This window comes from Sinohyriopsis cumingii, chromosome 14 (assembly GCF_028554795.1).
Source record: "Sinohyriopsis cumingii isolate HCF-2022 chromosome 14, ASM2855479v2, whole genome shotgun sequence".
In the NCBI taxonomy this organism is placed as follows: domain Eukaryota; kingdom Metazoa; phylum Mollusca; class Bivalvia; order Unionida; family Unionidae; genus Sinohyriopsis; species Sinohyriopsis cumingii.
In genome coordinates, this window is record NC_142974.1 from 95,004,786 (window position 1) to 95,032,451 (window position 27,666).

General features: G+C 34.7%; 1 protein-coding gene across 3 annotated transcripts in view; it reads left to right on the forward strand.

Moving 5' to 3' along the window:
* LOC149784424 (uncharacterized) overlaps positions 1–27,666 on the forward strand; it is a 135,848-nt gene that overhangs the window by 80,735 nt on the left and 27,447 nt on the right. For all 3 annotated transcript variants that reach the window (XR_016413856.1, XM_089932487.1, XM_089932488.1), the window contains exons 10-11: positions 2,194–2,261; positions 10,822–11,011. Coding sequence is in view for 2 of the 3 variants with exons in the window: in XM_089932487.1 (XP_089788613.1) it covers positions 2,194–2,261; positions 10,822–11,011 (258 nt within the window). In the remaining variant the exon portion in view is untranslated. The remainder of the gene's footprint in view (positions 1–2,193; positions 2,262–10,821; positions 11,012–27,666) is intronic.

Here is a 27,666-nt window from a genome sequence, read left to right on the forward strand (position 1 = left end):
ATGATATGCTTTGAGATCTTGAAATCATAGATTGATCAGACAGCTTGGAACCAAATATCTCTGCATTATATTTTTGGGTTCTTCAATGTTTGCATTTGATTGCGGGATAATTGCAATGCCAGTAGCTGTTAAAGGTAAGTAACATTTCCATTGGTCAGAATATTACCACATGATCAAAATGAATTGCATTTACAGTAAAACCTGTTTGAGAGACCACTGCTTCTGCCAACCAAAAGCGGTCTCTCAAGACATGTGGTCTCTCATAAGAGGTTTGTGAAAATGGACTGGTTTCCAGGGTCAGTAGTTAGCATTGTTGAAGAAGAAAAAATACCAGTACTCACTGTACATGTATCATATCCTTTATTCATAAATCTTGTTAAATATTGCATGCATTTCTCTTAAAATAACTTTATATAATAAAGATATACAGCTATCAAACAATGTGAATCAATTTATATTTGAACATCACATGAATATGTACATATATTAGTACATGTACATGTATATTATTTGTGAAATGAACAGAAGTAATATTTATCATACCTATAAGGTAACTTCACATGCCTGTAAATTTTAGAGTTGTTTCAAATGTAACAAAAACTGCACAGTTAGCAATGACGTATATCTCTTATATATTCCCACTGTGGTTGTGCACCTTTCTGCCATTCGTTACTAATGGTCTCCTTGTCTTTGATAACATTCTAAACTTGCGTTTTAACGAAGTTTAAGGTGACTGCTATTTTGCGACTTTTCTCCCCTTTTTCTCTTCTTTCCATTACATGAATTCTTTCTTCCAGTGTCAGAATTTATCTTTTTTTCATCAGAGGTTCTGCCATTGTTATTAGTGTTGATGTAATAACGACTAGATGTATTTCGGTTTTTATAAGGTTTTGGGGAAATGTGGAATAAATATATATTATGTACCAATGAATGAAACCAAAAGACATAATTAACTCATCATGAAACAATACATTTATTTTGAGACGAAGTTTAAATCACCAGTGTTTGAGCTGGATAAACAAAGGTTGCAACTATCTGTACGGGTCAACAGGTGGTGACTTGGTGAAACACTTTAACAAAAGAAACAAAAGGAAAAAGCAAACCTCTAAATTGACTGCGCATGTCCATCATTACTCCCTTTGATGAAAAAATGGTTAATCTTACTATTCACATGACATAGGCACTACAGTGGCGGTTAGTGACATGTACTTTAGTCTGATTTACTGCAGTTTACAAATGACACCATACACTGGACTTGTAAATTTCACAAAACTGGGAGCTAGCCAATTTAAAAAAAAAAAATTACCTTAATTAGAACAATTTTGACTATTTATCCAGTCTTTGTTACAAAGGATTAAATGATGGTTAGTGGTGTTTTTTTCGCTCTATGGTTGTTCAGCTGTAGTGTTTTTTGATGTGCACTTTGTTTGCATACTACATATATCCTGAGCTCCCGTGTTTACAAAGGATTAAGTCAAGGTCAATGGTGTTGATCTGTTTTTTGTGTGTGTACGATGCAATCATTCATAGCAGTGTTGAAATGCATATTTTTCCAAGACATTGCAGTTGCTGGTCGCGTTCAGCAGGTGGTCACTCATAACAGTGTTTATATAATATAATCGATCCATGCATTACGATTGTGGTCGGAAATGACAGGTGGTTGCTTATAGCAGAGGTTGCTCATAACAGTTTTTACTGTATTTCTGTATGAACTGTAAGGAGAAATACTTTTCTAAGAATACCCACTTCTGTAAATAGAGTCACATGTACAGCATAAGATAAACACTTACCAGTTAAGGCAGACACAAAGTAAGCATTAAAGAAAAAGAACAATCTAACAATTTTTTAAAAAAAATTGAATAAATTTGGCTTCCGTTGGTTGAAGGACCGGTATTATGATGACCTTATTACGATCAAGCAGGACACTCCCAAATGCTATAGATAGCTACGTAACAGAAAACCCCAAACTTGTATTACTACGCTTAATTAAGATTTCTGTTTTTTAATGATGCAAACAAAATAACATAACGAATAATTGAAATTTCAGTTATAAGAGTTTAATGTTGTTTTATCTTGGTATAAACTGTCAGTTGCCAACTCGCACAGCTTTCATAACTCAAAAAAAACAACGTTAAACTCTTAATTGTATGCAAGAAAATATTGTTCTTTTTTTTAAAAAACTGTCTCTTCCAGACAAATACCGTTATGAGGAGTGGAAGGACAAACCAGAGATGATCCCTAAAGGTCCTAGCTATTATGAGGTAATATCTGAATTGTAATTATCTTATTAGAGAGTGTGTGTTAAAAACTGTAAATAGTATATGCTTTGAAAATAATTCTGTCAGCAGGAAGTTCATTTAAAATCTTAACAGAATTGAGCATTGAACCCCACCCCTCAAGATATTGAATCAAATAAATTTTTATTCATAATCATATTTTTAGCAAAGCAGTATTGCACAGCTAGTTACAAAGCGGTCAGATAGTTTGGAGTAAACAAAATAATTGTGTACAAAACTGAAACAGCTGAAAATAAGGTGGTGGATTGCATTGTAGTTTCTTTTGTGCAATTTATATGCTATAGTGCAAGAAATATTCTTAATGTCATGTGATGTCCTCATACATAAGACATCACAAGAAGATGGTCAAAAGTACTTGTGATATAGGCTATGCCTAATTTTGTATCCTCTTGCAGCTTTTCCATAAAAACATACATTGTATAAGCCGTGACCAGTTTGGATCAAACTTAGGAATGTTTCTGAGGTCATGGTCTACCAGAATTGTGTTCTGGATAGTTCCCCTAACAAGGGTGTGGTTTACATAGCAACCAAAATGAAAACCCAATTCATCTTCTCCTGAAATGGTTCGATCAAACATAATGAAAATGTTTCTTTGGACATGCTCAATGAAAATAATGTCTGGGGTGGCTTCCTTACCAGCTGGTTGGAAAACCTTTTTATTGATTTGTTCTAATAGCAGTTGAGCCAGTTTCAATAAAATTTAGTTGGAGTACTTCACAGAACATGCTTGCTCAAAATTTTGTCCTGGGTGGCTCCCCTAGCAACACTATGACATCCACAGCAGCCATATGGAAATCTGATTTTCAGCTTATTCTCCCAAATGGCTGAGCTAATTTTTATCAAATTCAGTGGCAATGCTTCTAAAGTTCTGCTCAGTAGAAATTTGTAATTTGTATGGGATGGTTTCTCTGCTGTGACTTGTCAACTGAATGCAAAACCATTTATTTAGACAGAGCCTTTTATGAACAGAATTGGTAGCAGTGTTTGTTAATGCATGCTGTATCAAAATTTTGTGTAGGATGTTTTGCTTAATCATGGGATGGATTCCATAGCAACCAAATGTAAAACCTATTTTCAACTATATCTCTGGAACAGCTAAGCCAGTTTCGTTTGGAATTGGTTGGAATGGTTTTTTTTCTATGAAAAACCCATTAATTTGAGTTATATGTCACTTGTTCTTTTCATGTACCAGTCACATCTCTAAAGATAACGCATAAATTAAAACATAAGCAGTGTAGTCCTTGTTTAATCTATATCCCATTGTCAACTAACACATGTCTTGAAACAATTCATCCATTGTCACCAGTAGCACATGACTGGATAGTTGATGTTTCTATGTTACAATGACTTATAGTAGCCTAGATTTTGGTCTGCCTGAAACAAATGTAATAATACTGCTGAGGCTACAAAGGGGATGAGGCTATTCATAGGGAAATGAAAACCTGTCAACAAACGAAAATTTCACAGACATCTCTGAGGTGCTACACATTTAACTTTCTTGACAGCTAAATATTTAGTTTCAAGAGATTGTAAATTTTGCTTGTGCATTACATGACTGTTGGTAGCCATCATAAACATTAAGTTACTTTTTTCCTACAAAACATTCACTTCAGAATCAACATTTTCAAACACAGGAGTTTTATGATGTTATCAGTAATATGTGATGAAAGTCTATGACAACATGAAATAATTTTATCTATACTATGTTGTATATTTATGGTACAGATAGGGTTATTTTGTATTGTCCAAAATGTTTGTTGTATTTTATTTATAAAACATCAGACTCTTATGGTTCCAATCACCAATAAATGCCCAAGTGATCAGTTTTATTAAAAATTGTAGCAGGCTTGCTTTGATGAAGAGTGTATAACACTACTGAAGTCACTGTGAAAGGCCAGATGGAGGACCAAACAAATATATGTTTGTTAATGTGACAGCAACATTATTGCCAGCTGGCAAACATGAACTAATTTTGTACAGTAGAACAGAGTATGGGTTGGAACTGGCAGCTTGTTGACATAAACAATTAGAAAAGAAAGGATGTGTTCAGTTGAATTGAAAATCAGTTGAATTTTTCAGTGCAGAATATTTTATATTTTATATATGTTCATGCATTCACAGATGCTTTTGCATTTGTTCCAGGCTTTTTACAATCAATTAATTAGTGTCTTGCCAGATTTTTTTTACATTATGTTGTACATACTGTATATATTGTACATAACAGCTAGAAGGCCTCAACGTAGATTAGTTCTGTAATTGAGTTACCATCTCTAAATAAAGTCTTTATTATAATTTGGGATCAGTGGCTTCTTGTCCACATTTACATTTATTTTTATCTTGGTGTGAACATAAGCATGACAAATTTGGTCGTAATAATAGACCATGGGTTCAGGACTATGCATTTTCATCAACATTGGAAGCTAGTCGACATAAGTGATATTGATATAACTAGGCAGAACTGTAACTTCACTGTTTTTTGCACTATTGAAGTTAAGTTTCTTCTTTTTGTAGTTCAGTATTGTCTATCAGCATATAAGCTGAAATTTGATTAGTAAAACTGCATGCATAATTAGCTGAAGGTTGGTAATCAAACAATGGTGTGTGCTAAATTAACTTTTCAAGTTTTGATACAGTCATAGACTAATAGGACTACACCTTTGTGATATCCGAGTCACAAACAAGGTAAACTGTACTATATTATGGCAGGCAGGAGACTAGGTAGGTAGAGTACAGTGTATAGATGTGGTGCTAGCAGATAATGAGTTTATAGGACATAATTGATAAAAATTGTGTTCAAGGTGGCTTTCTGAGCAACCATGTTGCTTGCACAACAACAGTATGGAAAACCTATTTTCATTTTCTTCAGATCAGCTGAGTCAATTTTGACAAAACCTGGTAGGAATGTTTCCTAGAAGATTATTTATACAGGCGCTCTCATGGATGACTCTAACCTACATAAAGCTGTTAGGCACTTGTTGCATAAGATGTCTAGCTTGTTGCCTCAGTCTCCAAGAGATGTTACTTCACTTATTCTCTAGCCTTTGCCACTCAAAGGGAGCTTATACTTGGTGACAGCTTGGAAGTAATGGGATCTAACTCATGATGTGCTGCAAGTGTAGTGAGCCACCATCAATAACATTCTTCGCCAGTTACTCTGCAGGTAGCATAAGAGGTGTCAGCTTCACTACCTTTATCCAAAAGCATGGGCTTGTTTCTAAGCTCATCTCTGATCACAGTGATTGATATGTTTGAATATCTTATTTTCCCGGTATCAGTAAATACTGGGATGTTAATGTTGGTTGCACCTAAAACTCACTGGATAAAATACCAACCCACTTTACTCATAGGTTCCCTCATGCTTTTAGATCTGCTATGATGCATGAAGACTCGGCCTTAAAAGATGGGACTGAGCAAGTTTTCTGCCTACTACCATTGAAGTTCTGCCTTCCTTCCTCTACCACACCTGTCTGGCCTTCAATTTTGGCATCAGGTGATCATTGACTGAGGGAGGAATCTGTTTTCAGTTGCTTCCACTGTCTGGCAGAGATGCTGACATTTTGGGCTGCTTATCTTCAATTATAAGTCCCAAGCACCTTTCTTTGAGATATAGTTTGCAGTTATGCAAGCCTCACGCACAAGATTTCCATTTGGATATCCAGCAGTTGATGTTTAACATGATGTCCATGATGGCCATGGTCTCAATGTTGGATCTAGTATATTTGTCAATCTTTCATCAGGCAGAACACAGCTTATCTTCACCCACCCCAAATCCCACTAGACCTGTGGGTGAGTCTTTATAGAACAAAGTGGTCCAACATATTTGGGCCAACGTTGTAACAGCAGATATGAACTTACAACTGGTGGAACAAGATGCAATGCTGTCTACTTAACCAGACCATCATAATGCCAAACTACATTCACTACCTTAATCCATTTTATCCTGTTTACCAATTTCAACTGCACTGCCTGATTCCTGAGAAGCAATTCTAAATATAATGTGGTAAAACGGAGCATCATTCAGCAGCAGCTGCTGAAATTGTGACTACCTTCACCATGTTTACTAAAAATGTTGTAACATTGTTATTTCTTTTTTAAAGTATATAAATATATGCATCTCTGAAAAGTTAATAAAATTTGCAACAGAGTGATATATGTTTTGTTATCATTTACCAGTGTACATGCTTATAACTGTATTTTGAAATATGACTTGAAAGAAGAAGAAAAAAACATTAAAAAGCTTACCATGTTAGTTCAGTGAATCTTTTGTTCATCATGATGAATGAAATGCTCCTAGTAGTATGTGAATAAAATAAAGGTAATTCTGTTTCTAGTATTTTGGTCCAAATTTGAAGTTTCTAGCACTCTTAATTCAAAAGTTATATAATTTTACTAAAAATGAACAAAAAAACACTTCATTGTGCAGTTTCTCATGAAAACTTATCAAAAATTAATCATAGAAATCTTTCAGAAAGACAAAGGTAATAGTATAATTTTTGTCCAAATTTTGAAGTCCACATCATCACTATGTCAGTAATAACAATATTACTTTAATGGTGAATAAAAGTGTTCACATCACATTGCAAAAACGCATTTCATTGATGAAAAGTGATGTGTGGCTTCATGCACTTTTCGACAGTGATTCGGGGAATGAAGCTGACGTTGAAGGCTTTCAAGAGGAATGGGTTGGGGATGATTTTTCACCTTGGTTGCAGCCACGATTTATTATTCAATTCTAACCATCATTTAAATCAATATTATCATCAGAATCATCCAAATTGTCAACTTCATTGTCTCTAACTTCACTATCAACATCCATGTTTACATCTGTTTTGTCATCCATCATTTATTGATCAATTTTTAAGCCAACAATTTCTTTTCCAACCACATTTTTAAAAAAAATTTCACTGCACATGCATGCTTTAACCATTTCCTGTGTTGGTGAAGAAGTACACAAATATTTGTGATGTATAACACGTTTCTAGAGACACTATTCATATATGTAGAAGAGTATGATCGTAGTCGTATTCAGGATAAAATGAGATACTTTGACCACAGATGTATTCAGAATAGAATGAGGTATTATGACTGTAGTCATATTCAGGATAAAATGGGTTAATGGTCTAACCTCATTAATAATTGTTTTGAAGAAATCTGCAGACAAGCCACCAAAGATACCTTCTTGTCCTCCCTCGCAGTCTCAGCTATAGCAGAGGGATTTGCAAGGCTATGAACAAAAGAATGCAGGTACTTCCCTAGAAAACAAGCCACTAGGAAGCAGTTCAACCAAATTTACAGCTGTTGAAAACCACAGTTCTCCCAGTCAAAAGTGGACAAGAGGCAGAGAGAGAGGGTGAATGTTTCTCTCCACAAGACCTTCTCTTAAACACCATCTTCACACTGTCCTTATTACAGATCCTGGTAGGAAGAAGGTTTCAGTTATGTGGTCCAAAATAGGGAGGATTTGCTATGATTGCATATGGACCAGACAAGTGATTTCCAATGGACTTGGTATCACTTTCAACACACCTGTATTGCCCATGGCTTTCTCAGCTACAACCGCTGTAGTCTTCACGGTGGTCATCAACCTAATCACAGTCAGTCAACTCACATGCGCTCTTTGGTTTGCAGTGTAATGCAGCAGCAGGTTCTAGGTAATGTCCAGTAGGGGGACTACACAATCAGTGTATACTTGCAAGAGGCATGATTTCACATCACCATTCACACAACTTACAGGAAGTTCCTGTGATTTGTCTATAAAGACTACATTCTGCAAAACAGATTTATATCTGGGTGTAAAACATGATATCCCTTGTTACTTGCCTTCTTACCCTCACTCTCCTTGTCAACAAAAACATCTACAACCTTGTTCCATCATCTCTGATCTCATACCATTTCAAGATTTTGGTCATCTAGGTCTGGAGCTCAGCAATCAAGTAAACAGAATATATCTCCCTCAGGAATTAGAATTGAATCGGATCAGTGTTGGCTTCCTTGTTTATACAGAACAATCCATCCACCAGAGAGTTCTTTTGTATGCTGAGTTTGCTCAGTTTGGCAGTAGATATCTTATCCTAGGTCACCTTCTTGGGCTCCCATTACAGTGGTGCACATAAAAACACTTTATACCATTGCAGGCATCCACAACTCAATACCTAACTTCATATGGCTGTTTGATGAGAAACATTTGGCACAAATCACAATTAAAACCTACCATTCCATGATCACTGGCATCTTGCATCATCATGGAAGAGAGGATATCGGACAAACCAAAGACCTATCCAGTCTTCTGTCCATCTTAGGTTACACACATTGGATCATTGCTGAAGTGTAGATCTATTGTGCATACTAACCATGCTGAATAGTACACCATTTGAATTATTTTCAACAGTTTCATTGGTTCACCTTTTATATAAAGCTTGCTTCCTCACTGCATTAGCGAATGGCAGGAAAAATCATCAAAATACATGCTTTCTTAGTGGTCCGATCTGCATGCAGCAAGATGGGTCAGTATCACTGATGAACATGCACCCATTTATGGAGGATCAGACTTTCGTAATGAATTCCTGTCTACTCTGGACACTTCATGGCAAGGTCTATAGAACCCAGTTCGAGCTCGGAAGTGGTATTTTAGAAAGACCAAGCCATTGCTTAGTGGGAGATCACCCTTTCTTTTATCACATACATAGGGGAAGGATGATATATCGGCACAGACACTTTCCTCCTGGATAAATGGGTTATTCATTAGCAAAGAGCAAAAACCTAAAAGTTTTGTAAAATTCAAACATAATTTATTTCACTAAAGTTAAAAGTGAAAAATATAAATAGAACTTATGGTATTGCAAATTAAATTCCAAATAATTCTTGAATTTCTAACTTGAGTCCAAACAATTAAAGTTCTGAATAAACTTTAGTGGTAATGGTGATGGTCTGTGTTGTAGTGATGTACCAAGTTTTTTGTTAAATCACAGTAATACAATCTGGACTGCTTCGGTGGCCTAAATGGTTACAGCATACACCTTGGATGCAGGAGGTCGCAGGTATGAACCCCAGCCAGTTCATACCAAAGACAAAAAAATGGTACCAGCAGCTGCCTTGAAAGGTACTCGGCATTAAGATGCTAATGTTGGGACTTGTTGGCCTGGTGTCAGAATAATGTGACTGGGTGAGGCATGATGCCTCGAAGCAAGACATTATTATAAACTGCCACACAGCAGACAACATAGCAGTATAACTGAAAAATTGTTAAATAACTTGCTGGAAATCCAAATATCACACACACACACACACACACACACACATTAATAGTCCAAGAATAAAAACAAGATTTTATACTCCTTTACCTGAACTTAGCATTTTCAAAATAAAACATTACCTAATTGAAAATTTCAATCTAGAAAGTTTTGGATGTTTACAAGATAAAATCTTATTTATGATTAGAAGGTCTCAGCTCAGTCTGGTGGGAGCTATATCTGTGTCGCAACAGGTTACCTTTGTGGGCCATTTGACAGCTTCATAAGGATGCAGCTTCATAACTTCCACTTGATTTGCAGGAGGGAACATTTTCTCTTTAAAGCCACTCCCTGACATATGGAGTCTCTTCTCCACTTGGGTTATCTAGAAGCTGTCTCACATACTTTTGGGGACCAGAGATAGTCTCTCCACCTCTTACCAGTTCTCTTAAAATTTTATGATCAGGTAATGTATTTGAAGAAGAAAAATGAATATTCTAGTAAAATATGTTTCCTTGATAATACTTAACTGATCATAATACACATACACCCTTCCAGCCTCCCTGCAATTACATTCATATAGAGAATATGCCTTTTGCTCTTTCTACCACTTAAGTGAGCAGATAACTTGTAGCATTTTAGCCTGGGAGGGCTGGATTTGTGAGCTAATAGTTCTGCTCAGGTATTATGATTGGGTAAGTATTGTCCAAGAAACATTTTACTAGAAGAAAATAGGTTTCTAATTCTATTTTGGTAGAACTAAAAATATGAAATACGGGCCTAGATCATCAGGATCTTGGATATGTTCAATAGGTAACGAGAATTTTACACATTTTAATGATATAATTTTGTGTCAGATTGGCTGAGCTTCATATGACTTTGGAAGCCATAATTTGGAGCTGGTGAAAACCTTATCACATTTATGATAAAGCTACTTAAGGTAGAGAAACGAAATTTGGTGTTTGTATTTGTATGCATATGTAGTTGTTGTTGTTGTGGGGTTTAATGGTCATTTTTCAGCACTCAATAGGCTATATATGGCAGCCAGTATTAATAGTTGAGGAAGAACCCAGGGAAAACCCTGGAAAGAACCACCAACCTACGAGAAGCTGCTGGCAAGCTTTCTCACATACATTTGCATATTTAGATGATGTGATTACATTTTCATGCCATTGTATCATTTCTTCAAATTTCTATCATTTTTTCAAATTTCTATAAACTCTTTGGGGAATTTGACTTTTTGCTCTGTAATGGGGCTTGTGTGTTTCTAGTTTCTTGCCTTTTTGTACATTTAGCATGACAACAGAGATGACTTCTTCTCAAGGGGACGAGGCCGAGGATTCCGAAGACCCTTCCGAGGAGGTTTCCGTGGAGGAATTAGGGGTCGGGGATTTTACCCAAGAGGGAGTTCATTCAGGTCAAGAGGGTTTTCAGGCGGCTTTAGTTGCAGGCGAGAAAGAGATAGACCCTTAAAGCCAAGCCCAGGTAATTATATGCTTGTATACTTGATGCATGGAACATCAAGCTTCTCAATAAATTTCCAAACTTAGGAGTCGGTTTACCATTGATCCCAAAATCTCAGGAGTCAAGAATCAATTCTTTTGGACAGTCATGAGCCCATAACCGTGATTCCTTGTTATTGGTGGAAACAAATAATGTTTAAGATTTCTTGTCTCCTGCTGAATAATGAGAAATACTTGTAAGAAACATACAATCTCATTTTTCTAAAAGTGTTTTTCTTTCTATTTGTTACTGTGTCTATATTTTGTATATGAAACAGAGGATTGCTTTATACTTTATTATATTCTCAGCTTCTCAACATATTCTTTTATCAACTGCTAAAATCATTTTATATGCAAACATATACCCAAACAAGTTTGAAGGTTATATATTATTCAGATATGAAAGATGTACATCACAGAATTGTCAGTTCACTTTTCCACAGAACCTTAAGTTTTCTAACAAATTTGGGTGAAGGAGTTCTCCTACTAAGAGCTGACACTGTCTGTTTCTTTGAAAACTGATGGTCAGAAAATTCATGACTGGTAGGTCATTTCCAAGACTGAGACAGGAAAGAAAATTATACTTTTTTTTGCACCATTATGATTTTAAAGTTCAGATGTATGTTCTGAGTGTTATGTTGGTTCAGTTTTTTCTGAATGATCCATTAATTAAGACAGTTGAGGATTTAATCGTTTTGCCGATTGAAGCAAAGTAATTGCTATTAAAACAGTCTCAAGTTGAAAACTGGCTTTGTGAGAAGCCATATATTCATGGTTTGTCTAACTGTTAATAATTTAAAACACAGTCTGAATCAAAAGTTGATATGTATGCAGAGACTGTTATGTCAGTTCAACTTTTTCTGAATGATCCATTAATTAAAATATTTGAGGTTTTAAATGTTTTGCCAATGCAAGCAAATTAATAGCCAATAAAACACAATCCCATGCTGAAAACTGGCTTTGCGAGAAGCCATATATTCATGTTTTGTCTACTGATTATAACTTAAAGCACAATCAAACAAATGCCAATATTTTATCAGAAATAAATTCAGTGAAATCATAAATGATTCCAAATTTTTAAACATCCCACCATAATGATAAGCTCCAGTTCTGATCATTTGATTAAAATTTGATGTCCAAACATACCATTGCTAATATTTGAAGAAAAAAAATCAGTCCATTCATGTCATAATTATTTCCTCTTCCTCCTTCATAAACTTCAAACATAATCTCTAAACAATCCAACCTAATTCAGTTGTACCTAAGCCTGATCTGAAATCTGTGAACAGTTAGCTCTACCCAGTTGATATGTATCTTCCATTGGTTCTGTGTTATTGGCTGTCAAGGTGTAAACTGTTGTCGAGCAAATGTCAATCAGTGCCTCCTGCAGTAAATTTGGTATGGACAACATAGTCTTAGTAAGAAACTAAGCTGGAGGCGAATCAAGGGTAATTAAGATTGATGCTTCAGCCCAAATCTATGTGCTTCTTTTCCATGTGCTACAAAAAGATGCACAAGTTGAAATTTCCTCATCAAAAATGGGTCATATTTAAATTTCAAGCATCAAAACCTAAGGGTACACATCTGTTGAAAACCCAGTATGTATGTGTGGGTGGGTGTATATATATATATTCCATGCTCTTTTGTAGATTATTGCATCTTTTGTTTTGTAAATTGAGGATTGCCAAATAGTGTTCATCCAAATATTCAGTTGTTCATTCAATATAACATGGCTAGTATATTCTTTAAAAATGATCTTTGTCATGAATTGAAATTTGAGTTAAATCTAGCAAAGATACACATATCTCAGCATATTGTGCAAGTTATGTAGAATTCTCGCAGTTGGTGTAAAACCACTATAGTTGAATTTCCATTATTGTTTTGCTTTTGAATAACAAGACATATCGATCATTTTCTGATGGCAATGGCATCAGCAGCATCAGTAGTGTTACAATGTTGTGTTAATATTTGAAAGTCACATTTTTCTGTATCATTGACTTGATTTAACTCTAAAAGTTTGGTAATCCCTGTGTCTAAAGTTTGTGCCTTTTTATTAGTCATTCAAGGGGTAAAAACATTATAGTTTCATTTTTATGGTTTTATTTAATAGAAGCATTCCCTCAGTTTGTTGATGTAATTGTCCTGATTTGGATTTTGTCTCTCAAAAGACAGAATTAAGACAGATAAACTTAGTGCTAATCCACTGTAAAATGAGACTTCCAAACATCATGAAATTATTTCAGGGGGAAAAATCACATGATTTTGACTGGAATATCTAATTAATCATAGGGTGTAACTAATTGATAGCCAAATTGTAATGTAAAAATTCCTGCTTGTCAACATCCATTTTTATTCAGAAGGTCATTTGGAGCACAGTGTAACAACAGAATTGGCCAACCATGGGCCTAAAATATATCCATGTTGGCAGTGTTGAGTCGACTATAGAAGCTGGCATCCATGCTTGATCAGATCTTCAAAGCATATCATAAAGAATAGGTGTGGAAGGTAGATTGAAGCCATCAGTGCAAAGCCTGCTTTTCAGATTTAATGATCATAATTTAATTATGGTAGTTCTTCCTGTAACAAGAACCCAGAGCATCATAGAACATGTGATTCTTTGAAGACTGCACATATCAGGTAGTGAACACACTCATCCTGAGTAACTATTTACAGTTAAAAGGTAAAAACTACATACAAAATAAGGATAACTGTTGAAAGGTATTTGGCATTACTCCAGTACAGCAGCATAGACTGCATCTGAATGTCTCGAGTGATTTAACCATTGTGATATGAGCACAGTTGGTTCAAGTCACAATTTGTGTGTGGAAAGGAGTGCCTGAATACTTTATGCTCCACTCTTTCCTGGTAGAATTGTTGTTACTTTCTGGTTATGCTTTTACTCCACAGTAAATGCTTGGCCTTATCAATGTCAATCAGGCCATATTAGATATTGTACAACATGGTGAGTTTGTTGCTGTGACATCTGTAATCAAGGCTTGCCCTTTGAAATTAACTAATCATTCTGGTCAAACACCAGGTGTTCTGTCGGTATTGTTGCTGTAGACATACACGAATGTCACTCCTGCTCTTGCACTTTTGCCAACCATGGGACTAAAATATATTCTTGTTGTCAGTTTTGAGTTTTGTTACCAGATCCAAAGCTCTGGTGTCCTTTTGGGAGTGTGGGTCCCATGCTGTTGAAGTATATTGAGACCTGGCCTTACCACAATGGTAACTGTTCCAGTGGTCTAGAGGTTAGAGTGTCTGCTTCAGATGTAACAGGTCATGGGTTTGATCCCTGGCTGAGTCATACCAAAGACTTAACAAAAATGGTACTAACAGCTGCCTCTCTTAGCACATGGCATTGAGAGGTTAGTGAAAATCTTGTTATTGCTACTTATCCTGAATAGATGGTCATATCAAAATGGGGGTTTTTACTGAAAGGGTTCTATGCAGCCTAATATTGTCACCACAGCAGCATTCGTGAAAATGTTATTATCACTACTGTTTCTGAATTGCTTGGGTTTTTTACTAAAGACTTTTATGATGTGTAGCTGGTCCTGATTAAAATGGTACCACCCATGTATTCAATATGGCCATCAGGACTGCTCCAGTGGTCTAAGTGGTCAGAGCCCCCAACACAGATGCCAGAGGTCATACATTTGAACCCCAGTCAAGTCTTTCATAGTTCATATGTATGTAAAATGACTTCGAAAACAAAACAAAAATGCAATGTTTATTCATAATTGTCATTGAAACAATGTTGCAAACCTAATTTCATGAATAGGATTCAAGTTGGTTTCATCTTCTAATTCCTGTGATGTTATATTTAACTCCTTGCAGAATGGACCAGGGAATGCTGCCATCTTTGACTTAGAACTAATGTTTCAATATCATATACCTGCAAAATAATTGATCACTTTCAGACTTTGTATTTTTTGTTCTGTATTTTGAAAACATTATTGATCCTATCAAATGTTATCAATGCATTGGGAATTAACCCACTTTAAATATGTGTGTAGTTACTTTAGTAGGCTCATCAAAGTAAAAAAAATAAAAAATTGTCTTACCGAAATTTTAATTTGTCTGAGTGATGCAACTTTTTATCATTATTTTATCAGACAGTGTCCCATTATAAAAGGTGAACAAATGCAATAACATAATGAATATAAGGTTGAACATATTTTAAAACTGATGACTGTTTGTCAGTTCAGATATTTACAGCATCGACAACTTGAACCTATTTATAGTTGATGAAAATCTACACTTTGCATGTTCATTTGTGACTTTATACTGTATAAACCATACAAGTGTGAATACAATAAAACCTATAAAAAAAATCATCTTAGCATGTTCTTCTGACACACCAATTTGTATGATATTAACAAAATGTTTAGTTTTGGAACATCAGTTGTAGCAAAGATAACATCGTTATCAGCTGTTAGAAAATTCAACTGTGGCGAACAATGTCGACATGGGAAGATTAAAATATTTTGCAAATTCAGTGCTCATTATGGTTGGTTTATAAATGTTTCCAATATATAAATTTGGTAGCAAAATAAAACTTGGAATAATCTGATTTTAATGATATATGATGCATTTATTTAAATTGCCAAACTTTTGGTCAGATCTGCTTAAAGTTTGATGGATTGTTTCTTTGTGTAGGAATATCATAGGAATGTGCTACAACCACTGACCGAATTGTTTACCTGTCCTCTGATTGGATTGAAAATTCGCGAGTTATCAGGGTGCAAGTTATCTAGGGAGTGGTCTATACTATATTTTATGTTAACCCATTTCTCCTGCAAATACATTACCTGATCACTCTGAATAAAGCTCACCTAGAAAAATGGAGAAGGATTTGTTGTTGTTGTTGTTGTTGTTGTAGTGTTTAATGCTATTTTTCAGACATGATAGGCTATACATGGCGGCCAGTGTTAATGGTGGAGGAAGAACCCGGGAAAACCCAGGAAAGAAACACAGACCCATGAGAAGCTACTGGCAAGCTTTCTCACATACTGATATTGGCTGAATCCGAGACTCGAACCCACACAGGCAGAGGTGAGATGGCAATGATCCATAACGGAGAGCGCTTTAGACCACTCGGCCACTCGGGGCCCCTAAATGGAGAAAGAAATATTGTTTTGTCTATATATTACTTAGACAAAGGGAAGCATGTCTTATATGTTAATTCCCTTTTCTATCCACTAGGTGGCTACCAGTATATCCTGCTTAAACCAGTTTTTCATGTTTACTTCACATGCAAGGATATCCTCCAGACAATCCATTTAATTCTTCAAATTATGTATGTTAAATTTAATCATCCACTTTTTTTTCTCAGTGGTACAGCAAGTAAAAATCTTGTTTTATAAGGTGCATACAAAATTTTAGCATAATCTGGTGAATTTATTGATGTCTTTTTATATTATCATACTGTTTGTTTTCATCACATTGTACTTTGAAATGGAACATATATTTTCAACAGTGGAATTTCCCAGGCTCTGTCATTAGGCATTTACTCAAATTATAACTTGTTTTATAATACAGTTGGCATTCACTCAAATTATAACTTGTTTTATAATACAGTTGGCATTCACTCAGATTATAACTTGTTTTATAATACAGTTGGCGTTCACTCAAATTATAACTTGTTTTGTAATACATTTGGCATTTACTCAAATTATAACTTGTTTTTTAATACAGTTGGCATTTACTCAATTTGAAACTTGTTTTATAATACAGTTGGCATTTACTCAGATTATAACTTGTTTTATAATACAGTTGGCATTTACTCAGATTTAACTTGTTTTATAATACAGTTGGCATCTACTCAAATTTATCTTGTTTTATAATACAGTTGGCATTTTTTTCAAATATATAATTGTTGTCTGCACTTGTTTGTTTATTCCTTTTTATTACATAAGAGACTACCAGCCATTTCACTCAACCACATGGTATTTATCATCCACTTTATGCCATTTCTAGTGTTGACAACTGGTACAACCATATGAATGTGCAATATATGACAACAGTGATCATGATTCACTTATCTTGCACTAGCAAACCAGACGTCCAAATATTCTGAAAGATATGGTATCTTGCACCGAACATATTGCATAGCAAGACCAGTCAGTCAGACCAAACATTAACATACCACTTCAAAGTGAACCGGCTTTATTCATAAAACTGTCTGGCTGAACTGACATTCCAGTACACCACCACTTTTAATGGCACATCCTATAGAAACAATGTTGCATATTGACGATATGGCATCATCATCATTGTCATATGGAATGCTGTACCCATCGACCCAGTGGGATGAAATGGAAATGCCAGAATGATCATTTCAATAAATTTGAATTAGTTTTAAGGCAGCAATAGAAGAAAATATATTGTATATATTGTATCCTGTTTGCGTCTGAATGCCCACCTCCAGTATTGTCCAAGCACATTGTTTTATCATTGACCTATATGTACTTTCATTACATGTATTTCTATTTATAACAGCTGTATATGACACATTTCCAAGAAAACAGTTTTCTTCAATTTCAAAATGAGCCTCGATCGATACAGTATAATTGCTTCACTTACTGTTAACAATAATAGTAGTTTTACATCAAGCATGTATCGTAATAATACTGTCAGTGCCCACATTTTTTCTGAAAAATGTTTAACAAATTGGATGAAGATTTTTAGCAAACTTAAATGACTCAATACAAGCGAATCCAGTCAAATCAAAATCTGGTAATAGTCCATTTATCTATACTCTGGTCATCTTGTGTGTTGGATGTCCAAATCGCTATTGAAAACACTCTCCCATACCAAGAAAACTTTTGGGATCTCATGCAACCATATCAGCCGAAATAACATCCCTATAATTGTATTTTGTACTCCATAATCCACCATGTCCATATTTGACACAACTGTATTGTATTTCTTCAAGAAAATACAATCATGTTGGTTTTCACAAAATTTTCTCTCTAGCAAAATGAGCAGCAACTGATAGAACAGTAAAACAGTTACTCAGTAATTGTTCAGCATCGTCATGGGCATATTTAATGCAAGATTTTTCATTTCTTCAGGAAGATATTCTGTGAGATAAATAGCTCCATTAGGTCATACCAAATGATAATAATTTTCATTATCTGAACTTTTAAATAACCACAAGGATACAAGGATACAGGATTGTTCTTACTTATATCATTAATAAAATCAAATATATCTCCTTCATAAAATTTAACAATTCCATTTCGTGGAAATATTGTTACTGCATTATGATCAATAATTTCAGTTGAAGCTCCTTTTGATTTATACTTCGAGTCATATAAAATGTCTCCAGTTATCATTCTTACTGTTACTGGGAATTTTAATTTCATTTATTGTAGCTCCCTTATCCTTCAGCCCATTTGTTTATTTTTTCACGTCACTGATCCGTTAAACCATTTCCATGTATCGCATTTATAAAATGTTCCGTTACTCATTCGGTTTACACAATTTAGCCTTTACAAAGTCTAGGATCAAAATTTCATCTGTTTTAGATCACAAACGCTGGGTTTATCATATATCAGATAAATTCCATAAATAACCGTGGTTACAGGATACCTTCTTTCATAATGCGGTTTGTCAATACCAGTCAACATTCCTGGTTTGGAATTTGTATTTAATATGGCAATTTTTCCATTTTGAAGGACAGGGTCATGTTTGTCACTGATAATCCATGTACCTTCTACTTCCTTAATATATTTACTATGAACAATATCTTTGTCAAAATAATTAATAATCATCACTGCTCATTGGTCGTTTATTTTAGCATCAATAACATTGGTGTTATTGCCTATGATTTTGAATGTTGACCACACATGAGCTGTGCCATCTATGCAAAATTCTTTTTTAGCATTACAAATACTTTCAGTCAGAGTTTCCATCAGATCAGCAAGAGCTCATCTTCATGGGTCAGGGGTTATTCTGTCAAGACCAAATCAGTATATAGAAGGCTTAATTTTAATTGCTGATAATAACTCTTCCATATTATAATTAAGACAAACATATATATATATATATATATATATATATATATATATATATGCAAAATGGCTTATGATACGCTTTACAACTACTTGTACTGTAACAAAACTTGCATAACCGAATTCTGTGGACTTCACTTATATAGTGTATGGGGAGGGAATTTAGGACCTAAACCGTGTTTGAAATGTGGTGTTGGGGTTAGAGGAAACACATTTGTGTGTGCAGTCTGGTGGTAGAAGATACGGAGAACTGTAAAGATATCATGATTAAAAAAATTAACACTGATAATAATGACATAGTTATAAGAAATTCAGAGGGGCTCCGAGTGTTCTAAAGCGCTCACCATTACAGATCACTGCCATCTCACCTCTGTCTGCTTGAGTTCGAGTCTCGGATTTGGCTAATGTGGTTATGTAAGAAAGCTTGCCAGTAGCTTCTCGTGGGTCGATGATTCTTTCCAGGGGTTTCCTGGGTTCTTCATCCACCATTTATGCTGGCTGCCATGTATAGCCTATCTTGTGCTGAAAAATTGCGTTAAACCCTACAACAACAACAAAAAAATAAGAAATTCAGAAGATATATTGCTAAATTTTCAAAATAATCATTTAGACAAATATTATATGTAAATGGAGCAAAAAGAATTCTATCATCAAAAATTATGAGGCATCTCATGATGGTATCATCAGGCAGTGTCAACTAAAAAAAACAATCGGTTCTGGTAATAGTAATGGTTATCTTCAATCTTCTGATGGGTGGAAAAAAACATTTGTCACAAGTTGTTCATTTACAAATTTTTAACAGATTGATCAAAGATGGTCTTGTGATGAATCATATTGATTCAAATCCCAAAATGATGATTTAAGTAATTTATAGGTGGTTACAGTCAATGCATATGATGTACTGGACAATTAAAAAAAATTCCTCGAGACGTTAAGTCCATAATTACAAATACTGGTTAATAAATACAGAGTTCCCATGCTACCGGGAAAGCGGGAAATAGTGAGAAGAAATGAAAAAAATTCCCGACTGTAAAAAGTCCTTGAATTTCGCAAATATTGATGAAAGTCAGGAAAAACGCGGGAATTTTACTCCACAACTTGATGCTTGAAACAATTACATAACTGAGTCGTAACTGAACTGATCGTGAGTTCAGTTTATCTAACCAGAATATTAGGAGGTTGCAGTATGGATCATTTGGGTGCTTGCTATAAATAAATTTGTTGAGACAATCCAAACGCTCAATGGATTAGATTCATCTGGTAGACTTTTTGTTTCACAGACAGTTCGATATCCATGTCATCCATGATTTCACGTCAGAAATGCACCTCTCTACACCTTGGATGGTAGCATGAACTTCAGTTGGGTGGCTAGATTTGTATATTTGGGTGTCATCAGCATATGATTGGTGAGACACTGGATGATGATCTATGACACTTGAGAGTGACTGAGTGTACAAAATGAAGAGAACAGGTCCAGGAACAGACCCCTGTGGAACACCACAACATAGATCAACTGGGCTGGAGTGTATTCCATTTGCAGATACAATTTGTGTCCTGTTGACCAAGTAGGACGTGAACCACAGTAAGGCTGTATCATGAATGCCAAATACATGCTGGAGATGGTGAAGTAATATATCATGGTCTATTGTGTCAAATGCTGCAGGCAAATCAAGGAGGGTGAGGACTAATCTTTCCGCTATCCAATGCAGAGAGAATGTCATTAACTACTTTTAGAAGAGTAGTTTCAGTATTGTGGCAAGGGCGATATGCAGGTTGTACATTGCTAAAAAGACTGTTTGAATTTAGATGAGATACAAGCTGGGATAGAACAACCTTTTCTAAGATTTTTGATATGAATGGGAGATTAGAAACTGGGCAGTAGTTCTTTAAATCGTTATGGTCTAGTGTTGGTTTCTTAAGCAGAGGCTTTACAATGGCAGTTTTGAAATATGATGGGAATTCCCCGGATGAGAGAGAGGTATTAATAACATCAGTTAGTGAAGGCAATACTGAATCTAGGCACTCAAGCAGAAGTGATGTTGGAATTGGATCAAGTTCACATGGCTTTGGTGCACTCTTCTTCACGATTGTACGTACAAAATCCATAGAGACAGGTTCAAATGCTGCTAATGGTTGCTGCTCAAATTCTGTATCTCAACTGTATGGTGATGACGAGTCAATTAAATTGTGGTGTCAAGCTTATCTCTGATGGTTTGTACTTTGTCACGGAAGAAATTTGCAAACATGTCTGGAAGGTCGACTGGAGAGAAAGTAGTTGGAAGTGGTGTAGATTTGTTCCTTGACATTAGCTTGTTAGTAATCTCAAAGAGCTCTTTGCAGCTGGAACTTTCCATGATCTTAGTAGTGTAGTGGGCTGACTTCACTGCATGGACTATATTTGTGACATTCTTTTTAGAGGCTTCATAGATTTGCTTATAAATAGTGAGCCTGGTGGAAAGCCAAGGCCTCTCAGCTTGATGGCGGTCTCTTTTAGCAGTGCGAAGCTGGTCCCTATTACTGCTATACCATGGACATAGCTGCCAACCCTCACGAATTTGGTGTGAATTTCACGACTTTTTCAGCGATTCACGGATTCACGCCGCAAGCCAAAAATTCACGAATTCTCCAATCCTCAATTATTTTAAATCTTTAATAAAATAACCGATTTCCCGTTAAGCGCTAGTCGTGATATTCGCAGTTGCCGAAACGGTCCGGTACTGCTGGATGCGATATTAGTAGATCTACAGCCGATTAGTACAGTTGGCCCGGTAGCAAGCATTTTAGCCTATTTTAATCTGTATGTATAAGAGTAGTTTTACAAATGCTTTTGAGAGAAACCAGGGCCTAACCGGAATTTTGCTCCGTCATCAACACTGATTTGAGTTACGGTTCAGCATCGCATGTACAATTTTGAAAACGTCTTCACCACTAAGAAAAAAGAACTCTATTACTCAAAAAGTGAAGTTTAATTTGGAATAAATCAAAAATTGGCCGTGCATTCTGCCATTAAACATTGATATTCATCATGCTTTTTGCACTCAGTGCGCCATCGCAAAGACGATGTGAGGAAGCACGTCGGTTGCATAAAACATATAGAAGTTGGGAAAATTAAGAATTCGCATATTTCAGCTCCGGAATATTTTAAACAATTGGCGGAGGAAATGCAGGCTACCAACACTGAAGCATTATTTGTGAGTTTTCTTGTCGAACACAATCTACCTTTATCAGCTGGAGACCATGCTAAACATTTGTTCTGACAAATGTTGCCAGACTTGAAAATCGATTCCAAATTTTCCTGTGGAAGGACCAAAAGTGCTGCAGCTCCTGTGCTTTCCTCACAGCAACAGTGCAAGCGAAGTGTATTTTCTCTTGTGAGGAAAAATAAGACTTTAGCCGGCAAGAAGTCTGAACTGTTTAGAAAACAAATTTACGATCAAGCAGTTGAGGAAGTTGATATAGTGTAGTATTGACGATCAGAGTGGTCAGAGTGGATGGAGTTATTGTCATGGTATTTTTCATGAATTCTTGTCTAAATTCATGACTTTTTATCCCTAATTTCACTAATTGTGAGCCTGGAAGGTTGGCAGCTATGCATGGAGAACACTTCTGAATTGATACTCTGCACTTGGTAGCTGGGGCATGTTTGTCAAGCAATGAACGCAGGCAGTTATCGAGTTGTTCTGCGGTAGAAGGTAAGCTTTGCGGATGGGCTAGCAAAGTTAAACGTTTAAATCGAGTTAAACCTGCATAAAATTGATATGAATATTTTTCTTCTCAGAAATTGCGAGTATTAAAATCATTATGTCTTGAATCTGCTGAAAGACAATAAAACTAATGCGTTGATGAAATTTGAGGTGGTACTAGGGATTTCAATTGCTAGTCACACGAGCACACAATCTCACAACTGTCATTTTCAAATGTTGTAGAAAAGAATTAAATCAAAGTCGTATACTGCTTGTAATAAAAATACAAAAATGAAAGAGCACAAAATTCTCTATAGTTATTCCGAGACCGACTTAAGGAGTTTTTGTTGTATCATGTGACTACCATGTTGATGTGCTCTGTCACGCAGAGAGCATACGAAGCAGGGAACCAGAGTATGCTTGATGAATCAGACTAGCCAAGTTTCTTGTAGTTGTTCTCGAAATAAATATGTTGAGAATTATATATTCTTTCTGGTTTTTACAAAAAAGTATCAGACTTTCATTTAATAATTGAAATTTTGTACAATGACATTAAAATGGAGTTGTTGATACAGCGTGACCATTGGGCTTCCGATGTCATTGTTTGAGAGTTGTGAAGTCATGTGACTATTAACGCAATTGGCGAGTACCGGTTCAGGTTTCATCAGTGCTGAGGTTTGTCTAGTCTGTAAGCAGATTAAAGACATAATGATTATAATATTTGCCATTTTTGAGAAAATAAATCATTTTCCTATCGATTTTATGTAGGTATAAATTGATATAATATATTTTAAATTTGCTAGGCCACCTGGTAAGCTATCTTACAGAGGCGGCAGATTCCCAATTTTTTATATGTTTGTAATTGCTCTGAATCCACACTCAATCCTAAATATCCAAATGTGAAAAATGGGGTTGGAATATTTGAAGGAAACCCGGATTAGACAAATTTTGAATCTCAGAGCTGAACTTTGGTGCAAATTTATTACAGTGACATGTAGCATGAAGCATTGTTTTCAAATCTTAAATAGAACGCAGGTGAAATGGGAAATTGTCGTCCCTTTCATTATATATTAAGAAACAATAAGAGCAAATGTATCAATACAGGCATTGGGACTGGTTTATTGAACTAAAAGAAGAGAAGTTGATTTTACAGAAAGTTCAGTGCTTGTTTATACAACAATATATAATTCTGAATTTCTTTTGTCAAAATTTAAATCAACCCTTTTATAAATGTCTTTAAATGATGGAATTTTTAACCAGATTGTCTTAAGGAGTTTAGGTTGGTTGAAAAATCTTGTTTGAGATTTTATTGGCACACAAATTCAGGGTTAAACTTTTTTTCATTACAAGATAAGATTTTTTTATACTTAAATTTATTGTCTTTTTTTTAATCATACTTTGATAGGAAATGTTTACTTTACTGCTCATGAATTCTTTTTAATTAAAAGTTTGAAAGGAAACAAGATAATTTTTGCTCATTATGTTTTTTCCACGTATCAACATAATGCAGGTCAGCAGAGTAAAGTTAGAATTTGCATTCTTTACATTGAAATGGCTTTAAATGCCAATTTATAGGAATATAGTCAAATTTGTTTTGTATGACTCATTTTGTGGTTTTGTACATGATTATCTTTTCTGACATATATGTATTGGAGAGTCTTGAAAGAGAACATCTTCAGATTCAGAAAATGCATATTTTATAATCCAAAATGTTCTTTAATTCCATTCAGTAATGGTCATATGTTAACCTTGAAAATATTATTTTCATCCTGGGAAAATTCAGGAAAATTTATATTTAGAAAAGTGTGGGAACCATGGAAATAACATTTTGATCTATAAATAAAGCTGGTACAATATGTCACAGATAATATTACCAGATCGGCATTTTCTAAGAAATAAAAGCAAAAAAGTACATTTCACTATATGCCGATAGTGTTATATATAAACTGAGGAGAGATAACTCCATCAAGCTAAGATCTCTCCTGTAGAGTAATTAAGTAGTTACCCACAGCTTACTGAATAATAATTTGTTAACATTCAGTATCTTCCGTTGTGTTCTATATAAACTGAAAAGAGATAAATCTGTCAAGCTCTCTCTGTTGGAGTAATTGTTAGAGTAATTAAGTAGTTACCTCGCTTATTACTGCATAATATTTATACAACTAATTAAGATTTTATTTTTTGTGTTATCATAAACTAATTTTACAAATATACAATAATTTAACTATCTTCTTGATAATTAACACAATGTAATTCATGAAAATATTTCACTTACTCTGTTCACTCCCGATTGCACTTCCAGACTGACTGAGATAGAGCAATTATGTGTCTTTTATAGTCATGAATACACTCAAGCAGATTATTCAAGAAAATTGTGTGATTTCAACCAAAAAATCAGTTACATGATTTTCTGGAACATTCTCCCACGCAAAATGACACGATTTGCAAACATATTTTCTAGAATGGCTTGGAATTTACAAAAATAACTTGTTACTATTCATTTGGGGGGGGGGGAATTTCCAATGTATTTTCTACAAATGATGGTGATTTCCAAAAATAACTCTTTACTCCATAAATCCTGGGACTTTCCAACGTATTTTCTAGAATGGCTTGGAATTTCTAAAAATAACTCATTTACAATGTATTTCTGTTGGGAATTTCCAACGTATTTTTTAGAATATTGTGCATAGACTATGAAAGGCACAGAATTGCTCTATCTCAGTCAGTCTGGAAGTGCATTAGGGAGTGATCAGAGGTAAATGAAATATTTATTTAGTAATCTAGATTTTGTGTTTATGCTATATTACATAATTGTATTATATCATCTTCGTTGAGGAAATATTAATATTAATTCGGCAATTAAAAAATAAAAAAAGATGGCCTAAAAATTCAGCTTAATCCAGAAAAGATTATTTGTGATTTTGAATTATTACAGGCACGTAAATTTGAAGACAGATATATACTACCAGCGGAATATAGATTTATAGAGCAGATCCAACAGTGTATGTTCCAATCTTTGGCTACTGTGAAAGATACAGAAGTTACAAAATTCTATCTCTGTCAAGCGTGTTTGAGAAAATCAGATCAGAATTAGATCAAGAATACAAAATGAAAAAATTATTAACACGCACGAGAGGCAGTTGAAAAAGTTTATGTCAGATAACAATGACAAAAGTGACAGTAAAAGTAATAATGGGGATTTTGAAAGTGAAAGTAGTGAAAATGTTACTGATGAAAATGAAAATATATAGCAACTGGGTTCGTAGTTAATTATCCTTTGACTTTATTCTACCTGAGAAATAGATTTTAAAAATTTGACTTGTGCAATTTTTTTTCTTTCGATAATTTGAGTATATCCATGAAATCGTTAAGATTTTATGTTGAGATTAATATTCAAATTTTCATTTCTTAAATCAATTAAATGTCCAGTCTGGTCAGTAAGTTTGAAATTTATTCTTGATAATAACAGATTATGACATCATAAATAGACTGGATTAATCGGTTCTTGTGTGATCAAATATCCAGGAGGTACATGAGGTGTAAATGTGTATAAAATATATCCTTGCTGAGCCTGACTAGATTTGTCAAGATCTATTTGATAGCTGCCATCAATTGCATCAGGTATAAGCTTGACTGCGATTGCTGATGTGATATTTACAATTCCCAGTGAAATATGATGACCTCCACCATATGGATCATTGTTATGGTTGAGAATATTTGCTGGTGGGGCTATTTTTTTCCATAACTCAAAATTTTTTGGAAAGTTTTCATTAATAAGATCGTTGAATGATTTTTTTAGTTCATAAGTGGAAAGTACTGGCATTGTATAATAATCGAGAAATATATTCTTTTTTAGTGTCATATTAAATTTAATACTTTTTAGGGTTTCTCCACTTAATTCTTCATCAAACATCACCTCTTCAACATTAAGCCAGGTGACATATTCAGGATGAAATATAACTTTCGTTGATTTGTTGTTTTACATCATTATTATAGTATTGCTTGATATTATTAAATAAATTTTGTCGGTCACTAAGGACACATGTGTATTCAGGTTTAATATCATCAGCAAAAAGGTAATAAAAAAATTCATCCATAGCTGGTAAAAAGGTTTTGTCTTCAAAATCATATATTGTTCTTGCTAAGTTAGGAAGTTTTTTTACCATCAGATGTAGTAAAATCATTTTCAGGACGAGAAGGATCTCTTATTCATCCTATCATAGTCCATGGGTATTTTTTTCGAAATTTTGGAAGATTTATAAATATTTTCTTATCCATGAGGAAATCGCAAGTTTTAGTTCTGGTGGTTGTTGATATTCAGGTGGAATTTCAGGCCATCCTGACACACTTCTGATCGATGATTGATATATATCTACAGCATGATCTTGTGAATTTGTTTCTATCACAGGTGATAAAGTCAGTTTGTGAATGGTGATAGCTATTTTTTATTCATATCCTCTTATAGATTTGCTTCTGCACTGGAATTCATCATTGATTTGTTCGATTTGATCATTGCCTGTAGGTATACTGACTTGCCAATCAGGAGTTCCATCTGGTTTATTTTTATTTGCAAATATCAGTTAATTATTTGCTGGTAATCCACCAAATGATTTTGATCTGATATTTGGCCAGCTGTAATATACTTGTAATTGTGCTAGTGCTATTTCTTTTGCTGGAATTGCAGTTGGAAAGTTAACACTAAATTCTGGATTAGTTACGGTCACTAATATCATCGTAGTTTTTGACAGAATTATATTAATGACAGTCTGCTGAAGTAGCTCATTCAGAATTGACATTCTTATTTAAATCCTGATTTTCTAAATCCAGCATGGATTCTGTCAAAGTCATTACTTCCTTGCAAATTTTAATCATCTCCGTGAACTCAAAAGATCTGATATTTTTCCATCACTAAGACTTGTTGATAATAATGA